Raw genomic sequence first — 18,865 nt, 5'->3', positions numbered from 1 at the left:
CATATGTTCACTGTTGTTTATTAATCCAGTATAGTCTAAGACCTAAAGGTGTCCATCTGCATGCTTAGCATCTGGGACAGTTCGTGCATATATTATGACAAGTTTGTGTGTACAGTTGAAGTCGGAAAATTGTTTTTCAACTACTCCACAAATTTCTTGTTAACAAACTAGTTTTGGCAAGTCTGTTAGGACATCTACTTTGTGCATGACACAATTTTTCCAACAATTGTTTACACACAGATTATTTAACTTATAATTCACTGTATCACAATTCCAGTGGGTCAGAAATGTACATACACTAAGTTGACTGTGCCTTTTAAACAGCTTGGAAAAATCCAGAAAATTGTCATGGCTTTAGAAGCTTCTGATTGGCTAATTGACATCATTTGAGTCAATTGGAAGTGTACCTGTGGATGTATTTCAAGGCCTACCTTCAAACTCAGTGCCTCATTGCTTGACATCATGGGATTTTCAAAAGATATCAGCCAAGACCTCAGAAAAAAACAATTGTAGACCTCCACAAGTCTGGTTCATCCTTGGGAGAAATTTCCAAATGCCTGAAGGTACCACGTTCATCTGTACAAACAATAGTACACAAGTATAAACACAATGGGACCTCACATCCGTCATACCACTCAGGAAGGAGATGCATTCTCTCCTAGAAATGAATGTACTTTTGTGCGAAAAGTGCAAATCAATCCCAGAACAACAGCAAAGGACCTTGTGAAGATCCTGGAAGAAACGGGTACAAAAGTATCTAGATACACAGTAAAACGAGTCCTATATCGACATAACCTGAAAGGCCGCTCAGCAAGGAAGAAGCCACTGCTCCAAAACCGCAATAAAAAAGCCAGACTACGGTTTGCAGCTACACATGGGGACAAAGATTGTACTTTTTGGAGAAATGTCCTCTGGTCTGATGAAACAAAAATAGAGCTGTTTGGCCATATTGACCATTATGTTTGGAGGATAAAGGGGGAGGCTTGCAAGCCGAAGAACACCTTCCCAAACGTGAAGCACGTCGGTGGCAGCATCATGTTGTGGGGGTGCTTTGCTGCAGGAGGGACTGGTGCACTTCACAAAATAGATGGCATCAAGAGGGGGAAATTATGTGGATATATTGAAGCAACATCTCAAGACATCAGTCAGGAAGTTAAAGCTTGATTGCAAATGGGTCTTCCAAATGGACAATGACCCCAAGCATACTTCCAAAGTTGTGGCAAAATGGCTTAACGACAACAAAGTCAAGGTATTGGAGTGGCCATCACAACGCCCTAACCTCAATCCTATGGAAATTTTGTGGGCAGAACTGAAAAAGTGTGTGCGAGCAAGGAGGCCTACAAACCTGACTCAGTTACACCAGCTCTGTCAGGAGGAATGGGCCAAAATTCACCCAACTTTTTGTGGGAAGCTTGTGGAAGGCTACCTGAAACGTTTGACCCAAGTTAAACAATTTAAAGGCGACGCTACCAAATACAAATTGAGTGTATGTAAACTTCTGACCCACTGGGAATGTGATGAAAGAAATAAAAGCTGAAATAAATCATTCTCTCTACTATTATTCTGACATTTCACATTCTTAAAATAAATTGGTGTTCCTAAGTGACCTAAGACAGGGAATTTTTACTAGGATTAAATGTCAGGAATTGTGAAACTGAGTTTAAATGTATTTGGCTAAGGTGTATGTACCAGTCAAAAGTTTGGACACCTACTCATTCAAGAGTTTCTTTATTTTCACTATTTACTACATTGTAGAATAATGCAAAGACAGCACTATGAAATAACACATATGGAATTATGTAGTAACCAAAAAAGTGTTAAGCAAATCTAAATATATTTGAGATTCTTCATGGTAGCCACCCTTTGCCTTGACAGCTTTACCCACTCTTGGCATTCTCTCAACCAGCTTCACCTGGAATGCTTTTCCAACAGTCTTGAAGAAGTTCCCACGTATGCTTTTCCTTCACTCTGCCGTCCAACTCATCCCAAACCATCTCAATTGGGTTGAGGTCGGGTGATTGTGGAGGGCAGGTCATCTGATAGAGCACTCCATCACTCTCCATCATATAGCCCTTACACAGCCTGGGTGTGTTGGGTCATTGTCCTGTTGAAAAACAAAAACACTGAGCGCAAACCAGATGGGATGGTGTATCGCTGCAGAACGTTGTGGTAGCCATGCTGGTTAAGTGTGCCTTGAATTCTAAATAAATCACTGACAGTGTCACCAGCAAAGCATCATCACACATCCTTCACGATGGGAACCACACATGCAGAGATCATCCCTTCACCTACTCTGCATCTCAGATTTGGACTCATCAGACCAAAGGACAGATTTTGGTTTTTGTGACTGCAGTTGAAGAACCTACCGAAGTTCTTGAAATGTTCCGGATTGACTGACCTTCATGTCTTAAAGTAATGATGGACTGTCGTTTCTGTGTTTATTTGAGATGTTCTTGCCATAATATGGACTTGGACTTTTACCAAATAGGGATATCTTATGTATACCAGCCCTACCTTGTCACAACACAACTGATTGGCTCAAAGACATTAAACACTTTTTTGGTTACTACATGATTCCATATGTGTCATTTCATAGTTTTGTCTTCTCTATCATTTTACAATGTAGAAAATAGTAAAAAGAAAGAAAAACGCTGGAATGAGTATGTGTCAAAACTTTTGACTGATACATTGTGTGTATATATATATATATATTTCTTTTTTTATTCTTCGTTTTGGTCTCCAGCAAGGGTTTTTTCGGCTGTTCGTGCACACAAAACAATCTTGAGGCAAGCCGAATTTCGGTTGCTGAATTTCGGTCAATAGGAGGAATTCTTCAATTAAGTGTTGTCATTGAGATAGATGACTCGTTTTCATGCACATGTTTCACTTGAGAAATACTGCACCAAACATTTTCATGTAAAATTGCGCAACAAATTTCTTGAGTCATCTTAGATTGACTATTTTGAGTAAGTCTATACTGACTACGGCGTCTCAAGACAGACAAACTGCTATTGACACTTTTTCATGTTTTTCAAGCGAAGGTCTTTTAAGGGAATTATGCGAGCGCACTTGTTCCGTCAGCCGAACCAAAGCATGCGGAAGCCTTAACAGTCTGACACTTGTAATTGGGCCTCAGCCTAAAACGGTCTGGTTATAATAAATGTCTTTGCCTTTGGGGATCTTGATCCTCCCCACAACAATTATGCTAATACATAAAACATACATGGCTATCACTACAAGCATCCACCTGGATTATTATGGTTTATCAAGCACTGCTGTATGATAAGAATGTCAGGGCTCCCCAGGGCTGTTTTTAAATGTATTCATATCCTTACACAATGCTTACACTAGGTGGCAGTGTAACGAAGCAAATCAAGTAGCCTAACCTCCACTAGAAATCTAGATCATTTAAAAAAAAAAAGCTCTTCATTGGTTAGTGTTTCGTTATCACTATGAAACAAAGTACAAAAGTTAGCAAGACACATCTTTTATTTAATAAATAATTTACAATATAAACAGTTGGTGTGTCACACCGCTTTTGTCCTACATACAAACACAGTTTGATCTTTCTGGCTTCTGCCATTCGGCCAAGTGTTTTAATGCCATATTTTCTACCATTACAAATTTGACAACCTCTATTCACAATCAAGTTCAAACAAGTAAGAGCTAAGTGAAAAGAACATAAAGTGCTTTAAAATTAAAAACATGGACACCAAAAAAAGGGACACTTTCTTGTATTCATATTTTTAGATATCCACCTGGATGGAATCCAGGTTAACTTGTGTCTGCTCCTGAGCAAGCAAATTAATGCTCTGAAACTACAGTAACCAGGATAGGATCCCTGCCATTGATAGATAGCTGAACACTAGGCCCTAAAGACCCCCTACAGCTTTGTGATGTGCAGTTTTGTGGTGTTCACGTTTTCATCAAATTATTTTAAAATAAAAAGGTCACATTCACCAAACCCTTTCTCATATTCAAAACTGTAGTGAAATTCAATACAGATAAAATACAATATTTTACACACAAACGTATATACAATCTCACACTACACATGTAGAACCATATAGAAAACTCAAAATACAAGTTACATCTCTAAAAACAAGATTCAATGTTACAATCATGTTTGTATATTTGAACAACTTTTTTTTTGCCAGACTAAGAACAAACGGCACCAGTACATGTAGTTAGGCCTGCCAAACACTTCAGTGTAGGGATATATTACCTTGTTAAGTTGTTGGATAGATGAGTACTAAGGGAATAGTCAAATCTAAATATATTCTACCGAGATGAAATAGAAGGGGGAAAAAATGAAGCAAATCGTCTGACAAGGTTGTATCCTTTGAGCTTTACTTGGGTATACAACAAATAATTAAAATAAAGATCAAAACAGAATTTAGGTTAAATGTCTTGTTCATAAATAGCAGGCCTTCGGAGTATTAGTACCTCAGCCTCAAGATTTAGGCTTACTGGTGAATGACATTATTACTATTAACACAAACAATGCAATAGGGAAACTACAACAAATCAAAATGGTACTGTAGATGTATGCACATCACACGGGTCCTGCATATGACTAGAGGTACAATTCAAAACCGAAAACTGACAGCTTATTTGCCATATGCTGCTCTGAATATGTCTATCCATTTAGCACCGTCCAGCGTTCTACACAATCAAAAGTTCAAATACTTAGGCCTAGATTCAATCAGATCAAGCATTAACCCGCGCTACATCACCCATGCAAGTGTTCGAACTTGAAACAGCTGCATAGGATTTCTACTTATGCGACTAGACGCATCCAATAGCAATGTCCGCAATAGGTATAACGCCGGGTGCTGCTTTTAGATTTGACAGCTATTCCATTCCAGCCATTCCAATGAGCCCGTCCTCCTATAGCTCCTCCCACCAGCCTCCTCTGATACAGGACCTACTCTCTACAGAGTGGTCAGAAAGACTATCTTTCTCAAACCAAATACATGGCCATGATACCTACATCTGCGGGGAACTGTTGACTGCCGAGAAAAAGAGAAATAACTCACAAAAGACCGTTCTTGGCCATGGTACATGTTGGTTGGTTGATTGATCGGTTGAATGAAGGGATGAGATATACTCTGTAAACGTGATCTGGGTTTCTGCATTATCTGTGCCCTTGGTAAAGTTTGTAAAGGGCTGTTTTCTTATGAACATCTTAATTACACCCTATACAAAAAATACAATTATCATAATTAACACTTTAAACGCCAATATTCAAGACAGCCTGTTCTGGCGGACACACTAAACCACAGAGGGGCACAACCACACACACACAATCTTACAAAAGACCTGGCGTTATGACCTATTAACCTCCACAGCAGACTAGACTGTCACTCACTGCTTTGACATCCTTTTGGCCCGAGTACTTTCTCCAAAAAGCTCCGGCTTTTCCAAAGCTGGAAGCTCATCAGACAGTGAGCTCCTTCTGGACAGACATTAACAAAAGCCCCTGTCATGTCCTCTAGCCCAGACCCATGAGCCACAGAGAGCTCCACTGGCTTGGCACAAGTGAGGAGAGGAGATCAGCAAACTCTTCTTTCTGTAAGAGATCATCTCGTCTTGCTTCTCATAGGCATGCAGTCCCAGTGGGAATGTAGGATTTAATCCCAGCTGGATATCCAAAGTGCTGGGGCTCCTGGGCTCTCTTCTCTCACCACTGCTCCTTTAATCAAAGGACAACTCCTTAACCAGCTGAATGAACGCAATGATAGGTGGGAGCACAGAGAGCTCACCTCTCCCCCAGATGTAAGTCAACACATGATGACGACAATGATGAGACCATGGGCTGGGATGAGTTTGATTGCAAATGGGCTGCTGTGACCCCTCAGAGGCATGGACGGCCCTGCTGACTACACTGGCCACCAGCCACTGAGAACAGAGCAGTAGAGGTGAAGTATGACACGGTGAGGGCACTGTTTCACACCCACTGACAGCTAGCATAATGAGGATGAAGTTGGCAGGGCACTATAGATGAACCCAGCAGCACTCAATCCACAACAACATAGCCAGACAGTTGAGGAGGACTAGCGAGAACATATCTGATCCCCTCGGTGCTGCATTACTCCCGAAAGCATTCTTTTCAAAAATGTGGTATTTGTCCTTGTTGGAGTGGAGCATTTTCACATCCTCAAAAGCATAGTAGGCGGCCATGGTGAAGTTGATGTCCCCAGAGGAAAGCAGGTCGAACACACAAGACTGGAAGTACAGGTCTTCCACTGGGAGGCGCTCTTTACACTTGGCCATGGCAGCCTGATAGGTAAACCCATGGGACTGGCTGCCCGTCCTGCTCTTGGCCGGGCCGTGGCCCTCCACAGCACGGTCCCTGAATGTCCTGAAGTCGATGCGCTGGTTGGCGGGACAGCCGTGCAGGCAGAGGTACAGGTCCTGGTTGTCTTGGTCTTCTACAGAGTTCACAACTTCCTCTGGCATCCGCACAGCAAAGGTCAGGTATCGGCCCACCTGCCGGACCACGATAGTTGTACCGATGTAGCGCGCGTGGATCTCCACATGCTGCCCAGGCACCTTATCCACGATGCGCAGCGTGTTGGCCCCATGGCGGTCTCCACCGTTCTTGGAGCCGTCGGCGAACGCCGCAGGCAGCTCATCTGTCTCTGCATGGTACATCTTCTGGTCCACACACTCCTGGAAGTTCTTGAAGATGATTGTCAACTGTACCGAGAGAGAGAGAAGGGAGAATATTAGAATTAGCAGTCAGCACAACACTAGCCAATATGTTTCAATATGTGTCAGGCCTTTTGAGGATGAAAATAGCAAGGTACATATAGACATCAAAATATTAAATCATTGAACAGCAGTTGAATTAAAAAACAATGTATGGAACCTCTATATTTACATGTTTATATGGACAAGAGTTAGTGGTAGGGCTACACAAATGACTGAGGGGAATCTTTGTGCTTTGGCATTAAGAACACCAGTAGTTTGTGTAATGCAGACCCATCTACACCACCACCCCAGTTCAGTGTCACATTTCAGCTCTGCCTCAACATGGGGGAGGCCAAAGTAAACGCTCTCAGAAAACACGGGTATAGGCCATGTTAAATCGGGCCTCAGTGTGCAGACACAAAGACGAGCCATTCATAGTGGTGAAAAACCTGCCTGTGAACCCCAGAACTGTGCTCCAGGGAGTGGCACTGAGCCAGGAGGGGAGAGCGTGCTCTGCTCTGTGGCTAATTAACTAAAGCTGGTCACTTCTCTGCTTGCATGATTTCATTAGGACGCCAGTGAGCCGTTGTCTCAGAAGAGACCCCGGGACAGCCGATAGGCTCTGATCTCAAATAGGGGGCAGGGGCGGGAAGTAGAGCACCAAAATGCCCTGTTATTACCCAGTCAAGTCATCTGCCAACCCAGCCCCCAACCCACCCCTCAATCCTCCCACCCCACAATCCACCATTCCCAAAACATTTTTTTTTAACCTGCCACTGACCCCTCTTTTCGAAGGATAACATGATCTAAGAATATGAACAAACCTCTACAAAACCCCTGTGCATAAAGAAACAAACTGTTTCATCAACCCATCCCTTGAATGAAGGTAGTGCATACAACAGACCATTCCATACACTGCAGCAGGAGCCCATATGAAACAGAGCTACAGCAATACCCAGTCTTGTTTGTACAGGTGGCATAGGCTTCTGCCTTGTTTTCCCTTTGTCCAGACTGAATAACTTCAAAAGCTGTGTAATTTGCTTCCAAGTACAGCTGTGTAAAAATATCATTACCTTAAGCACACAGAAAAAAGCCAGAATGCTGAAAGTGCATCATTAGGTCTGATGATGGAAAATTGGTCTCTCTCTTTATGTGATTGAGGACAAAATGTCAGTGTAAACCCTGCAGTCAGGATACAGTGCACGGAGGCTTATTGGTCACACAACCACGACTGCCAAAATCGTACCAAATGTGGACCTAATATTAAGTGACTTTGCAGACTACAAATGCTCAGGGATCTTTGTTTTCGCCTCATGTTCTAATGAAATACATTTCTGGGGTGGCCCTCCAGGCCGTCCAATGTACTGTAGAAACAAAACAATGATAATTTATGAGGTATCAGGGCCAACTAATGTGCAGAAAATATCTGCAGTTTCCTGCATGGCTTGAGCACTTAGTTAAAACAACAGTTTCTAACTAACATACACACAATGCTAGGGTATGGACTGCTACACATAGGGTGGGCCTAAAATTAGACTTGGCTGTCCACATGATGTTTATACTGCGGGTATAATACTGGCACATAATTTGTAAACCTTATCAGGATCCCAACAATTGTTCTGTGTATTGCCTATTGGTCTGCGATGGAACTGATCCAAACATTAACCAGAGTCCACAGTAAAACATTCCCACGGCTGCTCCTACTTCTCTGGCCACATTAAAGAGGCCCACAACCTCTTACATACGAAGGTCTTACTTAAGATAATATTTCTTGATTTGAGAGCTCTTACAAATAAATCACTGCAGTACAATTTGTCCAACAACATTCCATTCAGTGTTTCAAACAAAGCAAAAATATTCTCTCCCATTACCTGAAAGGGCTTTCTTTGTAAGAAAAGGGCAAAACAGAGGAGTAGCAGCCTTGGTCAGGAGACAACAAAACTTTCCCTTTCCTAAAATGGCCATGGTAACCAAAATAATGACCTGCATGCCCAGCATTTATGTACATGACCCTAAGCATGATGGCATGTTAATTGCTTAATTAACTCAGGAACCACACCTGTGTTCAAGCACCTGCTTTCAATATACTTTGTATCCTTCATTTACTCAAATGTTTCCATTATTTTGGCAGTTACCTGTATCTTTTTGCTATATTTTTGTTCTCTACTTAGATGCATGTCTACACTCCTCCACAGTGGTGAGAAGACCAGTGTTATCAGACGCAAGGTCTGTTGGTATTTCTATGATAAGGAAAGTTGTGAAATTTTACTTCAAGAGAGTAGTTTTCAAGGATTCAGTCTGTAGCAATGAAATAATCACAGAATACTTGGATCAGTAGCAATGTCAAGCATCACCAGACACTCTGTAACTGTGCTGTACCCAACATACAGTCAATATCACATTGATTCAATATGATAGAGAGATGTAGCGGCTCCTCTCACCTTGCTGGTGGCCGTAGCAGAGGAGCCAGGCACGACAGGTGTGTTGGTCACCTGAACAGACAGGTATTTGTTATGGATAAGTGGCCAGGCGCCCTCCACCTTGCAGGTCTGGAAGTCATCGCTGAAGGTACGGAGGTGTGGGTCTCCAAAGAAGCCGCAGTGGGTGTAGTTGGGTGGCGAGGAATGGCGAGGAAGGCTGCGTTCGTAGTGACACTGCTCCGGCCCATCGGAGCGCTCCTGGCTGTCAGGCTGGAGCTGTGGTGGTGGGGGTGGAGCGGGGGTCCGGGCTCGAGGCTGGGTTGTAGGTCCCTCCTTGGAGCAGTTGTGTTGACTCATGAGGTCCTCTATGCCATGTTGGGCTGAGTGGTAGGCCAGGTCGCCTCTGCAAGTGCGTGCGGTGCGGCGTACACAGTTGTTGTACGCCCGCAGTGCCGTACAGAACTCCTCCTCCGGGCCAGAGCTTGAGGTGGAGGCCCAAAACTCTGAGTTACACTTGAGGATCTTACACTGCAGACTCACTGTAGAGAGAAGAAGAAAACATTAGGACCATAGATCACACAACAATGGCAAACCAATACCCACAATGGACTGTTCATCCAATCACTAAACATTGTGTCAAACAATTAATGTACTAAACAAACAGGAAAAGTATGTGTTATACAGTCTTATCTGTGTGTTTGAAACCCTTATACAATAACCTATGCAATGGCCAGTCTTTAGACTCCTATAATCAAAAAAAAGCCCTGCAGCATTCTTTGAGTTTTTCCATGTTTTTTCAGTGTCTCGAGACAAATTGAGCATTTATTTCCATCAAATAACTGACTTCAAGTGTAACGAAAACCTAAATTCCACCAAATATGTGGATTCCAAGTGGCTGCAGTTTGCCAACTCCATCATCCCATTGGGCATAGACATCAATTCAACATCTATTCCATGTTTGTTCAATGTAATTTCATTGAAATGACGTGGAAACAAAGTTGATTCAACGAGTGTAAGCCCAGTTGGATGTGTATGCACACTTCATTACAAATCAAGTCTGCTCTGAGACTTCATACAGCACACAATGAGTTTTACCTTTTCCAAGAGATTCAGTGAATCTGCAAAAGATCATGCATCATAAAAAATAATAATTGGTGTCATAAAAAATATACAAATTTGATTTCAACAGGGATATTGGGGGCTACATTAGGAAAAACACCAACACACACATCATTAATTAGTCAAAACAAGCTACTCAGAAGTGTTAACTGCATAAATTCACAGCTACCTAATGTTTGCATCTATACTACATCCTCCTGTTGCATGGTTAAAAGCCAGAACGGAGTGAGGAAATTATTATTTTGAGAATTTAGCTATTGTTGAGGCGAACTGGAAAGGGTATGAGATTGTGCGAGCCAATGTGGGAGGGGGTAGACTTACGGCTCTGAATGAGGGCAATGTAAGTTGCTATTGTGAAGAGACCAGCAGTCATAAATTTGCCCTGTGTAAGGGGATCAGGTTGTTCATCAGCAATGGATTGTGGCGTGGGGGGGGGGCTGGGGGTTCAGACAGGAAAGAAACTAGCTCCAGGACCAGAGAGCGGAACAGAAGAGAGGCCTCACCATTCCACAGGTCAAACTTGATATAAGATATCCACCTGTCCATTGCAGAAGGCCTTAATCAAAGAGTAATGCAACTTCCAACAGGCATTCCCCAGGACTTAAATGACATGACCTGAAATTGAAGTTGCTTTGGGTGGCATGGTACGGGGGTTACATAGGAAAGAATAGATGTCATTCAAAGCAAATACCAATACAATTGGATCTCCTAACTTCACCCTATTAAACAAACTTCAGTTTAGGACGAGTCTACATGTAACTTTGCTGCACCAAACGTTCCCTCAGAACTTATTAACCAATGACTATACAACACTTAGAAGTCACACTTTCAGTTATTAATACTGATGACTCTACCATTCCACCACAACTATTCCAACCCCCACACAGCACAGACACCACTCCCTCCTCCCAGTCACAGCAACAAAAGGCATTTATTATCACGCATCTGATAAGTGGCAATAAACTAATCTTAATCTGGAATAAACGTCAACAACAACTAACACTTGCATTATCACTTTTTTTGTTTGGCGGTAAATGACTTGATGTGGAAATTGAGTTCTACGAGGCCATGGAGATCTCATAAAAAGGAAGAAGGGCTGAAGTAAGACCGTTATAACCTGTGTTATATCAAGGTGTTTTAATGTTGCTTAGAAAGATCCATGCAGGTCGAATAATAAATAACCTAAGCATGGTTACGAATTGCTTATTGTTCATCCAACCAAAAATAAGCTAAACGCCTGTGATTCAGGGATTCATGGGTTTCCCGAACTATTTGTCTTTACTTTCTTTAGACCGACGCAATACGGGTAGAAAAAGAAAAAGGCAAGTACCGTTAGGTTACTTTAGAAAAGAGGGTTAGAATGTATAAACCCTATCCCCTCCCCCCAAAACATAACACAACTACGGGGTTTACCGCTTGAGTAGCATAGGCTTGAGCTGTGTAAAATTATTCAATAGAAACAAAAAAGTCTTACTCCCATGTGACGATTTCTTTTATTACGAATATACCACAACATGGAGCACAAGAAACGCGAAACCATTGGCGGTTCGTACTGACACAGTCGATTCCACAGGACTCTGACATTATATGTTTTACCAGTGTTGACATGCAATTTATAAAGTCAGTCTTCCATTTTTGTTGATAAACTCAACTAATTGTCTTGTTTGACAAATAATGTAGGTACATGTCTATACATCCATCTGGCAGGTTGTTTATGCTATGTGAGCTGCAAATGGTTACCATAGGGCAAAACAAGGGTTGTAATAACTAGATAATAATCATATTAATACAGTTAACACGCATGATTTAAATAGTATCTCTAAGTTTTGCGAAGTCTTACCAGAAGGAAACAGGCAAAGAAACAAAACAAGGATCTTGCCGACTTCAAGCGCCGAAGGTCCTGCTACTCCCTTCCCCATAACCGTCCATCCAGCACGGGGTCGCACTTCTCTCCTCTCCCTGGTCGAATCAAATCAAGAAGGTGGAAGAAAAATGAATTAGGAGATATTCCTATCGTCTATCTTGTTGAATAACACGGAGCAGTAGGCTACATGAGATCTGAAGTCACGTAATACAGTCATGTCCTCGATCAAGTACTTGTTTCGAAATCTCGAAGTAACTTTCGCCCTCTTTCTAGGAGCCGATTCAATGCACTCGAATTCCTCAGCAAACAGTAAAAGCTGGCAATCGATCTTGAATTTAGGGAGTGTCAAGAAGGTGCAGTCTATACTACTCACCGGACCAATGAGGAGCCGTTGTTAAAGCCTTCGGTCCCTCCTGAGTCTCAAATTACAACTCAACGTGTAGATTTGTTCAGTATAGCACGTTGGGCCTCAACAGTATGATGGGAACAAAAGTGTTTTGCTTTGCTGCTACATAACATGCTAACCTTAATAATATTATTTCTATGTTGCGTAAATCTATGTTGGGGCAGAGGTTAGTCTGCATGGGTGAATTTCACTTCTCTTGCGCCTTGACTTAGTCCATTATGAAAATGTTTAACCTTGCTAACCATGCTAATAGTAGTACAAAAGACAAATTAACATATACGTGACAATGTCAAATAGGCTATGTCTAAAGTTACCACTTACAAGCATGTAGGCTATACGCCCTTTAGGCTAATACTGTATTATTGACTCATATTGTGTTATGTCTTTGTGGCATTTCTTTAATAGACTCATAATCAATGATAACATGACTGATTATACGCTGAGTATACCAAAATGTAGGAACACCTACTTAATATTGTGTTGGGAGATCTTTGCAAACCATTTTTTAACACTGTTTTAACACTTTTAGATGAAATAAACAAACTCCCTACAAAAATGAATTACTTCTACACAGAATTATTGTCCGATGTTATTCATGACAATCTGTGTAGAATTGAAATTGAATTTAAAATGGAGATAAACAGCAAAAAAGGATAATAGCATTTCTCCTCAAAAAAGGTACTCAAACAAAACATGTTCTTTTAGCTGTGTCAAATAACTAGTAAGATATATTACGCTGGTTGGTGCACTGTCAATGAAACCTCCATAACACAATAGTTGGTATTTGATCATCCAGATGATACAAACACATAGAAGGCTATTATGGTTTAAATTGGAGCAAACATTGATGCTTTGCACTGACCTTTTAGTAACATGATACATAACATCTTTATGAAATCACAATTGAAAGAAAACATACGCCAGCCAGCAAACAATTGAGAAACAAGTAAGCAGATGTTCATTAAGAATTTTTTTGTCTGTCTATTAGTTATAAACATTATGTCATGATTTGGATAATGAATAGGCAATATGCACCAGGACTTGTATGAAGAACTACTACACCTGTTGATCAACCACCCATCAGTACAATACTGCTCTCCACAACACTGTTTGCTCTGTAGGTCTACATTAGAAATGTCACTGAAGCAAGTCAAGTCCGTTGTGTGGTGTAAAATATGTCTGACCATGTTGATCCATTTTTTTATCCTTAATGTCAGGCAATTAAGGTGGCTGATGCCCTAAGACATTGAACATATTGATGCACCATTGCACTTCAATGAGAATACTTAAGAATAATATCCAGCTAAGATGTTATGTAGGCATAAATACATACTGTGTAGGCTATACTAGTCTATTGGGGTTGATAAAAAACCCTGGGAACATTAGCCTACTGGAAAACCCCAAACACCATCCAGACTAACTATTTGTCTGGAAAGAGATAGAACAACGGCTATAAGTGAATATGATTATTAAACCAGATTAAAACGGCATAGTTTGTTGAAACCACATGGATGTGTTTAGACATTTAGTTGGGCCACTTGAGTGATATTACATTGATAGTGCTTTGTTTCTTAACATACTTATGTTCTGTAAGGACTGGAAGATGTTTTGGATTGCTTAACAATGTATGGTAACTGACATGTAGCCTAGACTTGTAGTGTGGTAACTGACATGTAGAACATTCAATCACATCTCACTGTAGGGCTACAATATCACATCTCAACAGGGACCTACAGTATAAAGCCCCCATGTAATGCCTCCTGTAAGGCCAGCTAAAACCAAACTCCCCCCAAGCTAAATCAGTCCATAGAACAAATAGATGTCTCATTGGCCAAAATGATTTTTGATTTCATTTTAGTCATCACTGACCTTGAAATATAAACGTAGGGACTATCCTTAGGCTTAAAATACCTAGACCTAAATGTCGATTTAAATTCATAAAATTCCTAGCGTTCCAGATGTTTTCTTTATATATTTTGGGGAGATAGACCTATACTGATAATGCATCTGGCCCATAGCCACATACTGTATGATCTGGCTTATACGACACCGGGTGAAGATACTTCACACTTTCCAACAGATGGCGCCTGTATTAACTCTAGATATCAAGCCTCACATCATGACAAACGCACATGGCATTATGAGTGCCGGGACAAGTTGATCTGTCATTAAATGTGTGCACAGGTCTATTATTTGGCGGTTTAGTGCAACTGTAGCCCACAACTGTCTGTCAGTCATCAACATTGATAGGCCTACCACCCCATTTCCTTTCTATCACAGCGAATAAAGAAGCCCATGTTCTATGTTCTTTTTATTCAAAACACAAATATGATAGGCGCTCCATTGGAAGTTTTCTGATAGGTTTCCAATTCCATTTTTTTCCTGAATAATGCATTCGTAAAGGGTTTGATTTTAGCATTGTGAAAGAGGAGAAGCGAACGATATTGTCTAATAGAATCATATTAAGACCATTATGATTTTACTATAACCCATAGACCTTAGGCTATACAAGTAGCCTAGTTGTGTAGCAATGCCATACCCTATGTCAATGCTTATAGGCCTAATAACATTTAAAACATGTTATTACAGCTGGACAACTTGCATTGCAAGTTCACTTTTGTAGTCTGTAGGCCTACTATGGCTATTGCCGTTTTTTTGCCACAAAAATGTAAAGAAAGTCTGTAGCACACAATGCCTGTCAAATGTATTATAAGGGTAATCAACACACAATATAGATTACCATTACGCTTGACAATAGAAGTAGTCTCCTATAGTCCACTGTCAAAAACACAAAATTCAAAATAAAATGACCCATTGACAGAAATATCATGAGAAGCCTCCACGAAAATATAATGTTGGATTTTAGCCTGGAAAAACACTGTACATTGCCTAATTGTTCGCTGTTGAGAAACGACCAATACCAACCTTTGCGACTGCATGGATCCCTCCAAGTTTAGCTGCTGAACGCGAGGAAGGCGCAAAGGCGAGAAGTCCGAGTCCGAAATTCCACCCAAAATAGGTGTTGTGCGGCAAAGTAATCCAAATGTTTCGCATATACCGTTGTTTAAATTGGTGGAAAATGCCGACCTCCATTCATGGTTTCCTTCGATGGTGTCTCAAATAAGGAGTGTGAAATCAAAGTGATTTTTTGCACACAATAATTCGCGTTGAAATAGAGCACCCGATCAACTCATTGATTCTCATACACTTGGATACTATTCTTCCTCATCCCGTCGACTGAACGTTCCCACGATATAAACGTTCACGTCTCATAAAATATTACCATAATTAACAGTTGTTCTCATCTTTACGCTTGTATTCCTGCTCTCAGTTTAGTTGGTTCTCGTTGACGTTGAGAGGAAGAGCCCTCCGGGCACCGCTGCTGCTTCATGGGCTGCTGATAGCTCTGGCCCGACTCCTTTCGTTGCTCACTGTTGTGTAATGGATACTTAGAAAGTGTGAGAGACAATGATCGGCTCTACAGGACGCCGCTGGGACCCCTCTTCAGTCCCCCGACACCTCGCGCCGTTTCAGGCAATTTGCGAGTGTTTAGACTGGGGATTTATTCTCCAAATATTATGCATAAACAGCTGCAACTAATTTTAATAAACCACAATAACTAAGATTCATGCTCCTCCTTCACATTTCGTACCTCCCACCACTCTGGATTACACTACAATAACTACACTATAACCACTATGTTATCAAATGGCAATAATAATGATGCATACTCTGTTTTAGTAGGCTACCTTAGGCAATATTTGACATTTATGCCAAAATAGCCTACCATTCACTTCACTGAGATTAAAAGAGAAAGGGAAACAGCAAGTACAGTAGTACAGCAAGACTAGAGCTTGGGTCCAAATCCAACATGACTATATATTAGATATTAAAAACTAGCTTTGGATATGGCCAAATTTAGAAACAGGAAGGTAACGGATGGATCAGATTCAAAGACAGAGGGGGGAATAGGGGAATTACACTGCACCTGTGTTTTAGGATCAAACTCAAGCAGAGTGACCAGACCACCCCCTCCTAGAGAGCCATTACAAGGCCGGGCTCCAACCCCATCCCTCTAGGGAGAAGGCTCTCACTGCCTCAACCGCTCTGTGATCAGGAAAATCCATCAAACAGGTGATTGGAGTCAACTATATCACTGAGTCATGGGACAGACATTTGCTAAGCTCCAATGGTGTAGGCTATTATGCCTTCTTTCCAGATGTAGCTAGACAGAAAAATACCCAGAATGGGCTGGCATCAGAAACAGGTAGCCTATGAATCTGAACATATTACCAGACATGAACCACTAAATATGTCAGTGGAAGTAGCCCAGTTCTTCAAATGGTGTTATAAACTTGTGCATTGAGTGCCATGTCAAACATGAGAAATATATTGCTTCTCTTGGATAGCTGCTATGTCCTACTGTAGATAGTGCAACATTTCTGAGTCCATCACATTTATCAATCTGAACCTGACACACTGGGGACATGAAGTGCATTCATATAGTTACAGCCTGAATTCAAAATTGATTAAAAAAATTTTCCTCACCCATCTACACACAATACCCCATAATGACAGAGTGAAAACATGTTTTTAAACATGTTTGCAAATTTATTGAAAATGAAATACAGAAAAATCACATTTACAAAAGTATTCACTTAAATCGTCATGGCCGATTAATTAGGGCCAATTTCAAGTTTTCATAACAATCGGTAATCTGCATTTTTGGACGCCGATTATGGCCGATTACATTGCACTCCACAAGGAGACTGCGTGGCAGGCTGACCACCTGTTACACGAGTGCAGCATGGAGCCAAGGTAAGTTTGTAGCTAGCATTAAACTTATCTTATAAAAAAACAATAAATCTTAACATAATCACTAGTTAACTACACATGGTTGATGATATTACTAGTTTAACGAGCTTGTCCTGTGTTGCAAATAATCAATGCGGTGCCTGTTAATTTATCATCGAATGACAGCCTACTTTGTCAAACGGGTGATGATTTAACAAACGCATTCGTGAAAAAGGCACTGACGTTGCCCAATGTACCTAACCATAAACATCAATGCCTTTCTTAAAATCAATACACAAGTATATATTTTTTAAACCTGCATACTGAGTTAAAATAAATTGTTAGCAGGCAATATTAACCAGGGAAATTGTGTCACTTCTCTTGTGTTCTGTGCAAGCAGAGTCAGGGTATTTGCAGCAGTTTGGGCCGCCTGGCTCGTTGCGAACTGTGTGAAGAACATTTCTTCCTAACAAAGACCGTAATTCATTTGCCAGAATTTTACATAATTATGACATAACATTGAAGGTTGTGCAATGTAACAGCAATATTTAGACTTATGGATGCCACCCGTTCGATAAAATACGGAACGGTTCCGTATTTCACTGAAAGAATAAACGTTTTGTTTTCGAAATGATAGTTTCCGGATTTGACCATATTAATGACCTAAGGATCGTATTTCTGTATGTTTGTTATATTATAATTAAGTGTATGATTTGATATTTGATAGAGCAGTCTGACTGAGTGGTGGTAGGCAGCAGCAGCCTCGTGAGCATTCATTCAAACAGCACTTTCCTGCGTTTGCCAGCAGCTCTTCGCAATGCTTGATGCACAGCGCTGTTTATGACTTCAAGCCTATCAACTCCCAAGATTAAGCTGGCAATACTATAGTGCCTATAAGAACATCCAATAGTCAAAGGTATATGAAATACAAATGGTATAGAGAGAAATAGTCCTATAATTCCTATGATAACTACAATCTAAAACTTCTTAACTGGGAATATTGAAGACTCATGTTAAAAGGAACCACCAGCTTTCATATGTTCTCATGTTCTGAGCAAGGAACTTAAACGTTAGCTTTTTTACATGGCACATATTGACTTTTACTTTCTTCTCCAACACTGTGTTTTTGCATTATTTAAATCAAATTGAACATGTTTCATTGTTTATTTGAGACTAAATAGATTTTTATTTATGTATTAAGTTAAAATAAGTGTTCATTCAGTATTGTTGTAATTGTCAATATTATATATATTGTCCAATTATATAAAAATTGTCTAATTAAAATCGGTATCATCTTTTTTTGGTCCTCCAATAAATCGGTATCGGCGTTGAAAAATCATAAAATCGGTCGACCTCTAGTATTCACACCCCTAAGTCAATACTTTGTAGAAGCACTTTGGCGGCGATTACAGCTGTGAGACTTTTTAGGTAACTTTCCAAGAGCTTTGCAAACCTGGATTGTATAATATTTGCCCCTTGTTATTTTTTTAAATTCTTCAAGCTTTGTCATGTTGATTGTTGATCATTGCTAGACAACCATCGCTAAGTCTTGCCATAGATTTTCAA

The 18,865-nt window shown here is 40.7% G+C and overlaps 1 protein-coding gene across 1 annotated transcript; it reads right to left on the bottom strand.

The window, feature by feature from the left end:
- Positions 1-3,471: 3,471 nt before the first annotated feature.
- Positions 3,472-16,056, bottom strand: LOC106561144 (repulsive guidance molecule A). Its single transcript, XM_014124789.2, has 4 exons — positions 15,431-16,056; positions 12,076-12,194; positions 9,138-9,655; positions 3,472-6,702 (listed from the first exon to the last, which is right to left on the bottom strand). The coding sequence occupies exons 1-4, from the start codon at positions 15,442-15,444 to the stop codon at positions 5,998-6,000; spliced, it is 1,356 nt and encodes a 451-aa protein (XP_013980264.1). The 5' UTR covers positions 15,445-16,056; the 3' UTR covers positions 3,472-5,997.
- Between the last annotated feature and the right edge of the window lie 2,809 nt (positions 16,057-18,865).

The sequence above is a fragment of the Salmo salar genome, chromosome ssa10 (assembly GCF_905237065.1).
Source record: "Salmo salar chromosome ssa10, Ssal_v3.1, whole genome shotgun sequence".
Lineage (NCBI taxonomy): Eukaryota > Metazoa > Chordata > Actinopteri > Salmoniformes > Salmonidae > Salmo > Salmo salar.
This window is presented reverse-complemented; position numbering and strand designations above follow the sequence as displayed.

Excerpts from the sequence above, each read along its gene's own strand:
- LOC106561144 (XM_014124789.2), bottom strand. Across the intron at positions 9,656-12,075 it reads TCTTTGCCTGTTTCCTTCTG|TGAGTCTGCAGTGTAAGATC; the intron begins GTAAGACTTCGC and ends TTCTCTCTACAG. Across the intron at positions 6,703-9,137 it reads CTGCTACGGCCACCAGCAAG|TTGACAATCATCTTCAAGAA; the intron begins GTGAGAGGAGCC and ends CTCTCGGTACAG.